At 36.9% G+C, this 17,268-nt stretch overlaps 1 protein-coding gene, 1 long non-coding RNA gene and 1 other non-coding gene across 6 annotated transcripts in view; 2 read left to right on the top strand and 1 right to left on the bottom strand.

Moving 5' to 3' along the window:
• The window catches only part of TRIM69 (tripartite motif containing 69), a 54,120-nt gene extending 38,322 nt beyond the window's left edge, over positions 1-15,798 (top strand). For all 4 annotated transcript variants that reach the window (XM_072625542.1, XM_072625539.1, XM_072625541.1 and 1 more), the window contains one exon: positions 15,190-15,798. In XM_072625542.1, coding sequence (XP_072481643.1) covers positions 15,190-15,752 — 563 coding nt within the window. In that variant the 3' untranslated portion in view covers positions 15,753-15,798. The remainder of the gene's footprint in view (positions 1-15,189) is intronic.
• Positions 1-17,268, bottom strand: part of LOC140514997 (uncharacterized) — a 28,780-nt gene that overhangs the window by 8,820 nt on the left and 2,692 nt on the right. The gene's annotated exons all lie outside the window — the stretch shown is intronic.
• On the top strand, positions 7,592-7,694 carry LOC140515068 (U6 spliceosomal RNA). The gene has a single exon (XR_011970831.1). It is a non-coding gene; the product is annotated as a U6 spliceosomal RNA (small nuclear RNA).

Genomic DNA, 17,268 nt, shown 5'->3' with positions numbered 1-17,268 from the left:
GCCCAACAACTCCAGGAGAAATGCCAGGAGCAGAACAGAAGTCTGTACACGTTTGTGGATCTGACCAAGGCCTTTGACACTGTTAGTTGTGAGGGCTTATGGAAAATTATGTCAAAATTTGGTTGCCCAGAGAAGTTCATCAGTATTGTACATCAATTTCATGATGGCATGTTTACCCAGGTTCTGGATAGTGGACAATGCTCTCGTGCCTTCCCAGTCACCAATGGAGTGAAACAGGGCTGTGTGCTTGCTTCCATGCTTTTTTTAGCATGATGTTTTCAGCCATGTTGACAAATGCTTTCAGTGAGGATGAACATGGCATCAAGGTCAACTACCATACTGATGGTAAATTCTTTCATTTGAAAAGGCTACAAGCTAAGACCAAAGTGGAGGGAGTATAGGTGCATGATTTTTCTGTTTGCAGATGACTGTGCACTCAGTGCAGCCTCTGAAGCTGAGATGCAACAAAGTATGTCTGCAGCCTGTGCCAATTTTGGCCTAATAATTAACACCAAGAAAACACAGGTGCTCCATCAGGCACCACCACACATCCATACGTGGAACCATCAATTACAGCAAATGGAGAAGTCCTGAATGCTGTGGATAAGTTCACTTACCTTGGTAGTGTACTTTCCAGGGGTGTACACATTGACAATGAGGTTGATGCATGCATTGCCAGAGCTAGTTCAGTGTTTAGGAGGCTCCAAAGAAAAATTTGGGAGAGAAGAGGTATTAGACTGACTACCAAACTGAACATCTACAGACCTTTTGTGCTGACCTCGTTGTATGCTTGTGAAACATGGACAGTCTACCAGTGCCATGCCAGGAAACTGAATCGCTTCCATCTGAACTGTCTTAGGAAGATTCTGAGGATCACCTGGCAGGATAAGATACCAGACACTAAAGTCCTTGCTTGAGCTGAACTGCCAAGTATTCAAACTATGCTTCAGAAAGCATAACTCTGATGGGCTGGCCACATTGTTCAACTGTAAAATCCACGCTTGCCAAAAAAGACTATTTTACAGAAAACTTGCATGGGGCAGGCAATCACATGGCGGCTGGAAGAAGTGATACAAGGACACTCTTAAGGTCTCTCTCAAGAACTTTGGATTTGACTGTGCGACATGAGAGACACTGGCACAGGACCACTCAGCATGTCATGCCCAGAACTGAGACAGCACAAAGTAAACACAGGATACGCAAATTTGGGATATCCAACTCAAATATTCACACAGACTATCTGCGCTCAACCTGTGGTAGAGCATTCTGAGCTTGTATTGGTCTGATTAATCACAGTCAGACACAGTGAAATTTTACTTTATCATGGTGATGTCATTTTGGTCCTCTTTGAAGACGAAGGACAACAACCAACCAACATAAGTTCTTCCAGTTTTCTCTGAATGTATCCCTTGTTATTTTTTATGCTGCAAAAATATTCCATCGTTCTGATATATCTATATATCATAATTTAATGCCCAGGTGATGGGCATCCTTCTAGCTTTCAGTCCTTTGGTACCAGAAAAAAATAGGTCCCTTTCCTTTTAAAAAAAAAATCTCTTTGGGATATAGATCTAGTAGTGATACTACTGGGTCCAAAGGCATGCACAGTTTTATAGACGTTTGCTATAGTTCCAAATTGCTCTCCAGAATGGTTGGATCAGTTCATAAATCCACTAGCAGTGGATTAGTGCTCCAATTTTCCCACATCCCTTCCAACATCCAACATTTTCCTTTTCTGTCATATTCACCAGCCTTATAGGTATGAGGTGATACTACAGAGTTGCTTTAATTTGAATTTCTCTAATCAATAGTGTTTCCTAGTTTCAGGGCGGTCCTCTGTATCTGAGTTCCATTTAACCACTTAGCAGTGGTTACAAAGGAATATCTACTTTAAAAAAATCTAATTATAAATATAAAATTTATGCCCCCAATACTTGGGCCTTAATCTTCCTTCCTTAGAGCAGCTATGTAGTATAGTGGATAGTGCCTGGCCTGGAATCAGGATGACTCTTTTTCCTGAGTTCAAATCTGGCCTCAGACACTTACTTGTGTGACCCTGCACAAGTCACTTAACCCTGTTTGCCTCAGTTCCTCATCTGTGAAATGAGAAGGAAATGGAAAATCACTCCTGTATCTCTGCTGCCAAGAAACCACAAATGGGGTCACAAAAAGTTGGATATGATTGAAAAACAACTGAACAACAACTTCCTCCTCATTTGCCCCACATCAGTCTATGGGGAAAGGGAGATTAAGTTCATAGCTTAGCTTGGTTCCTATGAAGCACAGTCCCAATTCCAAGTCCAATCTTCCCTACCCCAGGACTTAAGTCCAAGGCACTCTGGCTTTTCTGGGCTTTCTTGCCATGCTGGTTGGTGGAAATATCCTGACTGAAATACTGGCCCCAAGATCACCATGGCTGGAACTCTCAGGTCTGATGGATCCAGTTGGGATAATCAACAGGCGCCTAAAACTGAGAAACCGAAAAATGAAATTTAACAGAAACAAAAACTCCCAGGCTCATTTCTTGAAACTGGGGTAAATGAGGAAGGAAGTCCTTCTCTCCCTCATTTAGTTCACAGCCTCTGCTCTATGGGTGAAATTAATTTTGAACCTCTGGATGCAGCAGGTAAGAATTCAAGCTAGGAAAGAGCACAGCCTCAGTCTGGCCAGTCTTTAAAATACAGTGTTTCTTGTTATACTGTCAATCAAAGGCAGCTACTGTCACCCACGGGGTAGCGGATATAGAGTGCTTCCATCCTAGACAATCTAGTCATGCCTAGGCAAGCCCCTCCTCCAAACTCACATGTGGTCAAAGTCCATGCATATATAATAGTTCTAGTTCTATTGCTCTCATTTTATATCACTTCAGAAGGGCCTTCTAATGTTTCTTTGTATCAATTGAGAAATCAACAAGCATTTATTAAAACCATAGTTTCAAAGTAATTTGGTATAGTAAATAGAGAGCTGGAATCAAAACTTGAAAGATTTAGGCTCAACTCTTCTTGCCTTTGACAATACTGGTTGTGTGCCCAGGGCCCAACGCAACTCTAAGACTACAAATTGCAGAGAAACTACCAATCAGAACTGGTAAAAGGAATTCCTTATCTAGATTTCCTACAAAAATAAAATCACAAGTCTAAACGAAAAAGAAGAAAAAAAAGAAAAGAGTACCAGGCATTGGGGCACAGACAAAAAAGCAAAATAGCCCTGCCCCTCAAGAAGCTGACTTACATGCACTATATAATTTTTAATTGAACTGTACTATTCCATCACAATAATGGAATAATTTGCTCATCCATTTTCCAGTTGTTAGATTGTTGATCAGTTCTGGAGTTTTAGGAAATTAATGTTAAAAATGAAGTAATACTTTCTCCAGAAAGATTTACTTTTTATTTCCAAACTTCTAGTTATATTGCTAATCCAAACACCTCCCTCAAAACATACTTTTAATTACTGCATTTATCAGTACCAACTTTAATATTTTTAATGTCAATTTAAAAAATTTTCTCTCCTACTTCATTAAAAAATTAAAAACGCTTCTAATAAATAGCACTGTTGTTCAGTAACTCAGTCATGTCCCACTCTTTGTGACCAACAGCATACCAATACAGTCCATCAGGAACCAAGATAGCAGAGAGAAGCCAGGAAGTTGCCCCATTTTCCCTTAGAAACAACATTAAATCAAGCCTCTAAAAGAATTCTGGAGCAACAGAATCCATGAAAAGATAAGAGTAAAATAATTTTCTAGCTCAAGATAACTTAGAAGGACTTCAGAAAAGGTCTGTCTCACTTGGATAAAAAGGAAACAGAGTCCAGTGCAGGTGGTGTCTGGGTAAGCCAGTAGAGGCCCTTAGTCGTGGCACAGATCAGCACCTGAGGCCCCACAGTCCTGGCTTAGCAGGACAGTGGTATAGCAGGCCAGCTGTGAGACCTCCCGTCTCAGAGTAGCAGGCCAACTACCAGCCCTGGAAACCAGGGTACAATAGGTACAACTAGGTCAGGCCACCCTAGTGCAATTGGGTAAGCCACCAGCCCTAGAGGCTCCAGCACAAGAAGCTAGTGACCAGGAGCTTGGCCCCCCAGTACAAGAAGCTTGGGACAATGCCCCCAAATCCCAGGAGCAGAGCTCAAATTTTAAAAATGTGGGAACAAAAAACAAAAAAGAGCCCTGACCATAGAAATCTGCTATGGTGATAGGGAAGATCCAAACACAAACTCAGAAGAGGACAACAGTGTCAAAATGCCTACATGCAAAGCCTCAAAAGGCAATATGAATTGGTCTCAAACTCAAAAAGTCCTCTTGGAAGAGCTCAAAAAGGATTTTAAAAATCAAGTCAGAGAAAGAGAGAAGAAAAACTAGGAAAAGAAATGAGAGTTATGCAAGAGAATTATGAAAAAAGAGTGAACAACTTGGAAAAGAACACACAAAAGAGTGACTGGAAAAAACAACACCTTAAAAAATAGAATTGGCCAAATGGAAAGAAAATCCACTGAAGAAAATTTCTTAAAGTAGAATTGACTAAATGGAAAAGGAGACACAAAAGTTAATTGAAGAAAATAACTCCTTAAAAATTAGAATTGCGCACGTAGAAGCTAATGACGTTATGAGATATCAAGAATCAATCCAATAAAATCAAAAGAATGGGGAAAAAATGTAAAATACTTCACTGGAAAAACAACTGACCTGGAAAATAGATCAAGAAGAGATCATTTAAGAATTATTGGACTACCTGAAAGCCGTGATCAAAAAAAGAGCCTGGACAGCATTTCTCAAGAAATTATGAAGTAAAACTACCCTGATATCCTAGAACCAGAGTAGAAAATAGTCATTGAAAAAAATCTACCAATTGGCTCCTGAAAGGATCCCAAAATGAAAACTCCAAGGAATACTGCAGCCAAATTCTAGAACTACCAGGTCAAGGAGAAAATACTGCAAGCAGCCAGAAAGAAACCATTTAAATTATCAAGGAGCTATAGTCAGGATTATAGAGGATTTGGCAGCTTCTACATTAAACAATTAGAAGGCTTGGAATATGAGATTCTGGAAAGCAAAAGAGCTTGGATTACAACCAAGAATCAACTACCCAGCAAAACTGAGCATAATCTTCCAGGGTAAAAAAATGGATATTCAGTGAAATAGGGGACTTTCCAACTTTCCTGATGAAAAGATCAGGGCTGAACAGAAAATCTGATCATCAAAAACAAAACTCAAGAGAAGCATAAAAAAGTAAACAGGAAAGAAAAAACCATGGTATTTGATAAGGTAAAACTGTTCACATCCCTACATAGGAAGATGATACTTAAAACTCTTAAGAACTGTATCTCTATCAGGGTAATTAGAAGGAGTATACTTAGAGAGTGTGGGTATAAGTTGACTTTGATATGATGATAAAAAAACTGAAGGGGTGAAAAAAGGATTGCACTGGGAGAAGAGAAAAGGGGGAGGCAGAATGGGATAAGTTATATCACATGAAGAAGTATGAAAGACCTACTACAGCAGAAGGAAAGAAGGGGGAGGGGGAGCATTGAGGGAGGTAGTGGTCAGAAGCAAAACACTATCGAGGAGAGACAGGGTGAAAGGAGAGAGAGAGAAAAAAATACAAACAGGGAAAAAATAGGATGGAGTGAGATACACAAATGATAATCATCACTGTGAATGTGAATGGGAGGAACTCCCCCATAACGCAAAAATGCAGAGCAGAATGGATTAAAAACCAGAATCCTACAATATGCTGTTTACAAGAAACACATTTGAAGTAGAGAGAAATACACAGAGGAAAGGTAAAAGAGTGGAGCAGAATCTATTATCCCTTCAGCTGACATGCAGGGGTAAGAATCATGAACTCAGATGAAGCAAAAGCAAAAATAGATTTAATTAAAAGAGACAAGGAAGGAAACTACATCTTTGTTATTATTTTATTTGTTTTCAATGTTCTACAATCACTTCCATATAACTTAGATTCCCCCCCACCCCGAGATAGCATACAAATAGGTTCTACACATACATTCCTATTAAATACATTTTCATCTTAGACATGTTGCGTAGAAGAATTAAAATGAATGGGAGAAATCATAAAACAAACCAAAATGTAATACAAAAGAAAATGATCTGCTACATTCTGCGATCAAATTCCATAGTTCTTTCTCTGGATGTGAAAGGCATTTTGCCTTAAGAGATCATCGGAAATTTTTTAAGTCCTTGCATTGCAATGAGGTTTTAAGTCTACCAGAAAAAATCCTTGCACACTGTGGTTGCTGCTGTGTATAAAGTTCTCCTGGTTCTGCTCCTTCCACTCAGCATCAGTTCACATAAGTCTTTCCAGGCCTCTCTGAAGTCTTCCTGTTCATCATTTCTCATAGCACAATAGTATTCCATTACATTCATATACCACAATTTATTCAGCAATTCCCCAATTGATGGGCATCCCCTTGATTAAGGAAACTACCTCTTGCTAAAAGGTACCACAGACAATGAAGTAATAGCAATACTAAATATATATGCACCAAGTGGTATAGCATCCAAATTCTTAAAGAAATTAAGTGAATTACAGCAAGAAATAGACAACAAAACTATACTAGCCTAGCAAAAATATACTACTCAACCTCCCCCCTCTCAGAAATAGATAAATTTAACCACAAAATAAATAAGAAAGAAGTTAAGGAAATGAACAGGATTTTAGAAAAGTTAGATATGATTGACCTCTGGAGAAAACTGAATGGGGATAGAAAGGAAAATTTCTCTCAGGGGTACATGACACCTACATAAAAACTGACCATGTATTTGGGCATAAAAACCTCACAATCAAATGCAGAAAGGCAGAAATATTAAATGCATCTTTTTTACATCATGATGCAATAAAAAATTACATGTAATAAAGGGCCATGGAAAGACAGATTAAAAATTCGTTGGAAACTAAATAATCTAATTCTAAAAAATGAATGGATCAATCAACAAATCACAGAAACAGTAATTTCACCAAAGAGAATACTAATGAGACAACATACCTAAATTTATAGAATGCAGCCAAAGCCGTACTTGGGGGAAATTTAATAATACCTAAATGCTTACATGAATAAAATAAAGAAAAAACAGATCAATGAATTGTGCATAGAAAAGCTAGAAAAAGGGCAAATTAAAAATTCCCAATTAAACACCAAATTAGAAATTCAGACAAGCAAAGGACTAATAAAATTGAAAGTAAGAAAACTATTGAACTAATCAATAAAACCAATGAAATACATAAACATTTCTGGTTAATTTGATTTAAAAAAAGAAAGACGAAAACCAAATTACCAGTATCCAAAATGAAATGGGTGACTTTACCACCAATGAAGAGAAAATTAAGACAACTGTTAGGAGCTAGCTTGACCAACTGTATGCCAATAAAACAAACAATCCAGGTGAAATGGATGAATATTTATAAAATTATAAATTACCCAGTTTAACAGAAGAGGAAATAAAATACTTAAATAACCCATTTTAGAAAAAGAAATTGAGCAAGCTATCAATGAACTCCCTAAGAAAAAATCTCCAGGGCCAGATGGATTTACAAGTGAATTCTACCAAACATTTAAATAATTAATTCTATGCTTGCTTCAGCAGCACATATACTAAAATTGGAAAATTACAGAGAAGATTAGCATGGCCCCTGCACAAATATGATATGCAAATTAGTGAAGCATTCCATATTTTTACCTCATACCTATTAAATTAGCTAAAAGGAGGGAAAGGGTAAATGACAAATGTTGGAGGGAACATGGGAAAAAAATGAGACTTTAATGAACTGTTGGTAGAGTTGTGAATTGATTCAGCCATTCTGTAGAGCAATTTGGAACTATATTCCATGGTCTATAAAACTATGCATTTCCTTTGACCTAGGAATACTATGACTAGGTCTGTATCACTAAAGAGATAAAAAAAACCAAAACAACAGGAAAAGGACCTATATATGTATAAAAATATTTATAGCATCTACTTTTCTAGGGGTAAAGAATTAGAAGTTGAGAGGATGTCCATCAATTGGGGAATGGCTGAACAAGTTATAGTATGTGATTATGATGGAATATTATTGTACTATAAAAATGATGAGCAAGATGCTCTCAGAAAAACCTGAAAGACTTGCATGAGCTGATGCAAAGTGAAATGTACTGTGTACAAAGTAATATCAACATAGTAAGAAGATCAGCAGTGAATGACTTAGTTATTCTCAGCAATACAATGATCCAAGACAACTCTTAATGACTTATGATGAAAAATGTTATCCATCCCCAAAGAAGGAACTGTTGGTATCTGAATATGGATAGAAACATACTTTTTTTAACTTTGCTTTTCTTGAGTTATTTTTTTCTTGTCTATGTTTTCTTTCACAATATGACTTACGAATATGTTTTGCATAACTACACATGTATAACCTATATGCAATTGCTTGCCTTCTCAGTGGAAGAGGGGCAGAAAGGAGAGAATCTGGAACTCAAAGTTTTAAAACAAAAGTTAAAAATTGTTTTTACATATAACTGGGGGAAAAATACTAAATGAAAGCTTAAAACAAGGAATTAATTCCAACACCATATAAACTATTTGGAAAAATAGACAAAGAAGGAGTCCCACCAAATTCCTTTTAGGATACAAATACGGTGTTGCTACCTAAAAAAGGAAGGGCCAAAACAGAGAAAGAAAAGTATAGATCAATTTCTCTAGTAAATACTGATGCAAAAATTTTAAATAAAATATTAGCAAAGATATTACAGCATTTATCATCAGGATTAATATACTATGATCAGGTGGGATTTATACCAGGAATGCAGGCTTGGTTCAATATTAGGAAAACTGTTAGCATAGCTGACCATGTCAGTAACAAAACCAAGAGAAATCATATGATTAATTCAACAGATGCAGAAAACGCTTTTGACCAAATAAAGCAAGCCTTCCCATTAAAAACACTAGAAAGCATAGGAATAAATAGAACTTTCCTTAAAATGATTAGTTTCTATCTAAAACCATCAGCAAGCATCTATAATGGGGATAAGCTAGAAGCTTTCGCAATAAGATTAGGGATGAAACAAGGATGCCCACTATCACCACTATTAGTCAATATTGTACTAAAAATGTTAGCTTTAGCAATAAGAAAAAATAGAAGGAATTAGAATAAGCAATGAAGAAACAAAACTATCACTCTTTGCAGATGATATGATAGTATACTTAAAGACTCCTAGAGAATCACCTAAAAACTATCTGAAATAATTAACAACTTTAGAAAAGTTACAGGATATAAAATAAACTCACATAAACCATCAGCATTTCTATATATTACCAACAAAGCCCCGCAGCAAGAAACAGAAAGGAAAATTCCATTTAAAATAACTGTAGACAATGTAAAATATTTCAGAATCTACCTGCTAAGACAAACTCAGGAATTATACAAACACAATTACAAAATACTTTTCACGCAAATAAAGGCAGATCTACATAACTGGAAAAATATCAATTGATCCTTTGGAGGCCAAGCTAATATAGTAAAAATGACCTAAATTCTACCTAAATTAATTTACTTATTCAGTGCCACACTAATTGCTATATTATAGAGCTAGAAAAAATAATAACAGAATTCATCTGGAAGACTAAAAAGTCAAGAATATCAAGGGAATTAATGAAAAAAAATGCAAAGGAAGGTGACCTGGCTGCACCAGATCTAAAACTATATTATAAAGCAGTAATCATCAAAACTAGTTGGTACTAGCTAAGAAATAGAGTGATAGACCAGTAGAATAGATTAGGTACCAGTCTACTAATAATCTAGTAATAGTGATCTATTGTTTGATAAACCCAAAGACTCCAGCTTCTAGGATAAGAACTCACCATTTGATAAAAAGTACTGGGAAAACTGTAAAATAACATGGCAGAAACTAGGCACAGACCAACATCTCACACCATATACCACAATAAGGTCAAAATGGATACATGATTTAAACATAAAGGGTGATACCATAAGCAAATTAGGAGAGCAAGGAATAGTCTACCTGTCAGATTTATGGAGAAGCGAAGAATTTATGACCAAACATGAGATAGAACATTATGAAATACAAAATAAATAATTTTGACTACACTAAATTATAAAGTTTTTCCACAAACAAAACCAATGCAACCAAGATTAGAAGGAAAGCAGAAAGATGGGAAATAATTTTTATAGCAAGTGTTTCTGATAAAAGCCTCATTTCTCAAATATATAGAGGACTTCTAAGGCAAAATGCCTTCCACACTCAGAGAAAGAAATATGGAAGTCATTCGCAGAATGTAGCAGATCATGTTTGTGTATGTGTATGTTTTTGTGTATCATGTTTTGATTTGTTATATGATTTCTTCCATTTATTTTAGTCCGACTACATAGCATGACTATAGTGAAAATGTACTCAATAGGAAAGTATATGTAGAACCTATACAGAATTGTATGCAGTCATGGGGAGGGAGGGGGGTAGTGGGGGGTAGGTGTGGGGGGGATAAAATCTCAATTGTATGACAGTGATTGTTAAACATTAAAAAATAATAAAAAAAAAAGAAAACTAAAAATAAATAAACAAAATTAAAAAATATATATAGAGAGAGAGAGAACTGAGTCAAATTTATAAGAATGCAAGTTGTTCCCCAACTGATAGATGGTCAAAGGATATAAACAGGCAGTTTTCAGATGAAGAAATTAAAACTACCTAAAGTCATGTGAAAAAATGCTCTAAATCACTACTGATTAGCAAAATGCAAATTAAAAAACTCTGAGGTACCACCTCACATCTTATCAGACTGGCTAGTGGAAAAGGAAAGTCATAATTGTTGGAGATGTAGGAAAATTGGGACACTAATGCATTCATTGTCAGTGGAGTGGTGAATTGATCTAACCATTCTAGAGAAAAAAATGGAACTATGTCCAAAGGGTAATCAAACTGTACATACCCTTTGATCCAGCAATACCATTACTAGGTCTGTATTCCAAAGAGATCATTAAAAAAGGCAAAGGACCTACTTGTACAAAAATATTTATGGTAGCTCTGTATGTGATGGCAAAGAATTAGAAATTGAAGGGATATCCATCAATTGCGGAATAACTGAACAAGTTGTGGTATATGAATATAATGAAATACTACTATAATATAAGAAATAATGAATAGACAGATTTCAGAAAAACCTGAAAAGACTTACATGAACTGATGCTGAGTGAAGTCAGCAGAACCAGGAGAACATTGTACACAGTAACAGCAGGACTGTGCAATGATCTACTGTGATTGATTTAGCTCTTCCCAGCAATACAATGACGCAAAGCAATTGCAAAAGATTCATGAAGGAAAATGCTATCCATATTCAAAGAAAGAACCATGGAATCTAAATGCAGATGGAAGCATACTGTTTTCATTTTTTTGTTTTCTGGTTTTCATGGCTTTTCCCCTTTTCCATCTCTTCTTTTACAACATGACTAATGTAGAAATATGTTTCACAAGATTGCACATTGTACATCAGATTACTTGGCATCTTAGGGAAGGAGGAGGGGAGGGAGAAAAAAATTTGGAACTCAACATTTTATAAAAAGTGAATGTTGAAAACTATCTTTACATGTAACTGGAAAAAATAAAACATTTTTAAAAAACACTGTCCATGGAGTTTTCTTGGCAAAGATACTGGAGGGTTAACCATTTCCTTCTCCAGTGGATTAACGCAAACAAAAGTTGAGTAACTGGCTCTGGGTCACATGGCTAGTGAGCGTCTGAGACTGGAATTGAACTCAGCAGTTCCTGACTCCAGACCCAGTGCTCTGTCCACTGACACATAACTGCCTCCAATAAATAGCATAGTAAAGCAAAATAAATTCCCAGTTTGTCCATGTAAACAAGAAAATGTTTCTCAATTGAGTCTACAACCTCTTTCCGTCAGGGGGTGATTAGCATGCTTCATCACTGGTCTTCTAGAATCATGGTTGGTCATTGTGTTGATCAGAGTTAAGTCTTTCAAAGTTGTATGTCTTCATAATATTGTTTCTATTGTATAAGCTGTTTTCCCGGTTCTCTTCACTTTGCTGTGCCACAGCAGTTCATATAAATCTCTTCAGGTTTCTCTGAAATCCTTCTTTTCATAGAATAGTGCTGTACTACATTTATATACTATACTTTAGTCAGTCATTCCCCAACTGATGGACTCTCTAGTTCTTCGCCACAAAATAAAGCTGCTATATACATTTGTGGGGAGGCTAGTTTGGGCATGCTCAGATTAATGTGTAGGTACTTTATATCCCCACCTACCATGATGAGTTAGGGTAGCCTCCTTTAATAGGCTGTAGCTAGAACAGACTATGTCTTTAAACCAGCCAGGCTGAGACAGTCCCTTTTCCTACATGTTCCTTCCTACAGCACATAAAGGAAAAAGATAAATTTCTCCACAATGTGGTGCCATGAACTGAATAGGTGAGAAGTGAAGGAATTCTCCTGCTCTCCCTCTCCCTTAACCCAGCTCCTAGAAAAAGTCTTGGGGAGAGGGTGGTAGCATAATGTTTCTGTTATGTTTCGTTTGTCCTCAGTTTTAGGTGCCAGTGGTGACCGCCACTGGACCCACCAGATATGGGAGTTGAGCCATAGTGACTTCAGATTCAATATTGCAGGCAGAATGTTACAACTAGTCAGCTCAGCAAGGAAACCCTGTGAAACTAGGGTGTCTAGGACCTGAGCCTGAAGGAGGTTTTGAACTTGGAACTGTGCTCTAAGAAACAAAGCTAAGCTGTGAATCTAATCCCCTACCCCTCCTCAGAGACTGAGGTGGTAAAAGGGGGGAAGAGGATTAAGTCCCACTTGTTGGGGGAATATATCTTATGTTTGCTAATATATCTATGAAGTAAATATTCCTTTGTAAAAGGTAACGTTAGTGGTTAAATGGAATTGGGGTACAGATGCCTCCCCCACATTTGAAGGGAAAACCCTTGGTGGGGTGCTAGAACCAGTGGCAGAGAGCCTTGACACCCTAAACTCTCTTAAGGATACCAGGGAACCCTGGGAGAGAAGTAAAAAGCAATCTCTCTGGCCTTTCAGGTGGTGAGGGTCAGGGTGGTCAAGGTTACATATTTTTGTATATATGGTTCCTTTTCCTCTTTCATTGATTTCTTTGGACTGTATACCTAGATGTGCTATTGCTGAGTCAGAATATGCATAGTTTAGCAAGGAACTTTACGGGCAAAGTTTCAATTTGCTTCCCAACTCCACTGACAGGGCATTTAAGTGTTTGCTTTCCTTCAGTACCTCCAACATTTGTCACTGTCCTTTTTTGTCAACTTTGTCAATCTGATAGGTATGAAATAGAGTCTCAGAATTCATTTAATTGACTTTTCCTTAATTATTAGTGATTTGGAGCATTTTTTCCATTTAGTTATTATTTGGATTTCTTCCTCAGAAAGCTGCCTAGGGTCATATTATTTGACAATTTTTAAGATAGGAAGTAATGGCTCTTATTTTTATAAATTTGAATCAGTTCCAAATATTTTTTGGAAATAAAGCCTTTATCAGAAAAATTTGCTTCAAAGATTTCCCTCTCCCCTCCCCCCCAGTTATGTTTCTCTCTAATTTTAGCTGCACTGGCTTTATGCAAAAACATTTTTAAGTTTATGTAATGAAAACTGTCCACTTACATTCTTTAATCCTTTCTTTCCTCTCTTTAGTCAAGAACACTTCCCTCTTTCCATAGTTCTGAATGGTAATCTCTTCCTTGCTCCTCTAATTTATGATGCTATTCTTTAAGTCATGTATCAGTTTAAAGCTTTTCTTGGTATACAGTATGACAAGTTGGACTACGCCTAATTTCTGACAGATTGCTTTCTAGATTAGCACTTATTTTTGCTGACAATAGTTTTCTTTATTAAATCATGAATTTCTTGAGGGTCAAGAGTGTATCTAATCTTTATTAAGAATTCCCAAATTCCTATGGATACTAAAAAAAAGAAAAGAAAAAGAAAAAACCCAACCCACACACACAGACTAAATTTTTTTTAACTTAAAGTTTTTTGGTTACATATTAAGTTCTGAACTGTCTTCCTCCCTCCTTCCCCATCTTGCACTAGAGAAGGCCACCATTTGACAAAAAATACACACATACACATACACCTTTATCAGTTCTTTTTCTGGAGGTAGATAGCTTCTTCCTTTGTGGTTTATTTTATTAATAATAACACTCATAATTACTTAGTCATCAAGTTATTCTTCAAATGATCTCTTGATTCCGCTCAGTTCACTCCTCATCATTTCATGCCAGTTCCATGTTTTTCTAAAATTCACCTGCTCATCATTTCTTACAGCAGCACAGCAGCACTCTGTAACAATCCTATTCCCCAATTTATGGGCATCCCCTCAATGGTCAATTCCTTGCCACCACAAAGAGAGCTGCTATACATTTTTTAGGTTCTTTTCCTTTCTCCCCAGGTACCTTGGGAAACATTCCCAATAATGGTAACACGGGGTCAAAGGATACAGTTGGAATTTCAGATTGTTCTCCAAAATGGCTGCATCAGCTCACAGTTCACAGTTCCAGCCAACAGTGCATTATTAGTGTTTCAATTTTCCCATATTCCTTACAACATCTGTCATTTTCCCCTTCTCATTTTAACCAATCTGACAGGTGTGAGAAGATATTTCAAAGTTGTTTAAATGTGCCTTTCTCTAATCAATAATGATTTAGAACATTTTTTATATGACTATAGATAGCTTTGATTTTTTCATCAAAGAATGCCTATTCATATTCTTTGGCCATTTATCAACTGGAGAATGACTCATATTCTTCAAAATTTAACAGAGTTCTCTATAGATTTGAGATATGACTTCTATCTAAGAAACTGTCTATAAACCTCCCTCTCCCCTCAACCCCCAGGGGCAATTTTCCACTTTCCTTTTAATCTTGGCTCTATTGGCTTTATTTGTACAAAGCCTTTTTAGGGTAATCGACACCATCCATTTTATATATCACAATGCCCTCTATCACTTGTTTATTCACAAATTCTTCTCCTGTTCATAAATCTAATAGGTCAGACTAACATGCCTGACACTGTGTCTAGATGCATATGCCATATTGGAGGGGAAATGCTGTATTTAAGCCATTTTATTAGCAAGGCTAGTTACAGTCACCTCTAGCCAGCCTTCTTCTTGCCCTAAATCGTCTTTACGTTTTTTCCCTAGGCCTTTGTCTGATAACTCTGGATCCCAAAACAGCTCACCCAAATTTGGTGATATCTGAAGATCGAACCAGTGTGTGGCATGGTGACATTAAACAAATGATTCCTGACAATCCACAGCGGTTTGACTCAAGTGTGGCTGTGCTTGGCTCAGAAGGCTTCACCAAAGGAAAATGGTACTGGGAGGTAGAAGTAATCCGGAAAACCAAATGGACAGTGGGAGTGGTCAGAGAGTCAATCAATCGGAAGGGCTGTTGTCCTCTAACTCCTATGGATGGGTTCTGGCTTCTCCGGCTAAGGAACCATGTTGAACTAAAGGCTCTAGATGTGCCCTCCTTCAGTTTGGTGCTGAAATGCAGCCTCAGCAAGGTGGGAATATATTTGGATTATGAGGGGGGACAGGTGTCCTTTTATAACGCTGAAGAGATGTCTCACATTTATACCTTCAGCAGCACCTTTACTGAAAAACTACTCCCTTACTTCTGCCCCTGCTTGAATGATTCTGGAGGTAACATAGAGCCACTGAGCATCATTCACCCCTTTGGCAAAAGCTCAGACAAGCACTAATGCTGCTTTGTTGGTTCAGAGCTTTATTAAAGGTACTGCTGCAGTCTCTTGGATTTATGACTCATTTCTTACTTTAGCCTTCTGTCTGTCTCCCCACTTGATTGGAACCACAGTCAATAACTGTAGTAGAAACCTGACAAATTAGGTTCTAGTTTCACTGTTTAAACTTTACATAACTATTGTATTGTAAACATAAAATACTAAGCTAGAAGGGACTTCAGGTCAAATAGTCCAATTCATTCATTAACAAAAATTCCTATTGCATCAAAAACCCCAGAAAAAGGATCACTCAGCTTTGACTTGAAGATCTCTATTGACATTTATTTTTAGGGCACTTCTCTCCCTCAACTTTTCACATATCCTGAGCACTCAGTGCCTTCTGGCAAGACACCCTCAACCTCACTTCCCCACACCCTATAACACACTATCTGGGCCTGGCTTCCCCCTGGGCAGTGCCTCCATTGTCCAAATTATCATTCCATTCTCCACCGGACCCTCCCTAACCTCACCTTTCCCATAAACAACAATAACAAAATCCTCCACCGAAACCCTTCAAGTTCTTTAGTGCCATCTGGAAAGGTGCTATGATGAGTCTAAATTTCACTAAAGTAACAAAAAAAAAAGATCAAATTTCTAATGTAGGAATTTATTTTAGTGTAGTATTCTTGAGGGAAGGGATCTTCCCAGTCTAAATTATACAACATAAATCAATTCTACCTACAACCTAGAAGACTGCAAAACGTCTTAAACATTTAAAAGGGAGAGATCAATATTCTATACAACATTTCGTCTGGAGAAACAGTAAGCCAAGAATTCTTAAGGGAAATAATGAAAAAAAAATGGTAAGGGAAGGGTCCTGGAAAACCTCAAATTTTACTATAAAGGAATAATACCACAGCTATTTGGTACTGGCTAAAAAAAAAGAAAATTCTATTAGTGAAGCAGATTATATATATATACATAATATACAGAAAATGCAACATAGTGACTCAGTAAACCCAAAGACAGCAATTACTGTGGCAAGAACTCATTATTTCTTGAAAATTGATAGGAAAACTGGAAAGTAGCCTGGCAGAAATTGGATTTGTAAACCAAAATTTCACACCGTACATAGCAAAAATGAGCTCCAAATATATCTAGACATACAAAGTCACATTACAGACAAAGGTGTGAGGAAGAAAATACCTTTCACAACTATGGAGAAAGGAAAAGTTCAAAACCAGACAAAGGAATAGAGAGAAGAACATAGAAGATAAAATAGACAATTTTGATTATGTAAAACTGAAAAGATTTAACCAAACAAAATCCTAACTGTAGTTAAAATTAGAAAGGAAATGAAGGGGGGGAGGAAATGATGGGAGGAAGCCTGGAAGTACTGAATCTCAAACTATACTATAAAGGAATAATCATCAAACTATTTGGCACTGGCTTAAAAAAAAAAAAAAGAAAAGAAAATTCCATCCATGAAACTGATTAGGTTCATAACATACAGAACACGCAAACATGGTAACACATT

This window comes from Notamacropus eugenii, chromosome 7 (genome assembly GCF_028372415.1).
Source record: "Notamacropus eugenii isolate mMacEug1 chromosome 7, mMacEug1.pri_v2, whole genome shotgun sequence".
In the NCBI taxonomy this organism is placed as follows: domain Eukaryota; kingdom Metazoa; phylum Chordata; class Mammalia; order Diprotodontia; family Macropodidae; genus Notamacropus; species Notamacropus eugenii.
The sequence above is the reverse complement of the archived record's forward strand: the minus strand, read 5'-3'. Positions and strand labels throughout refer to the sequence as shown.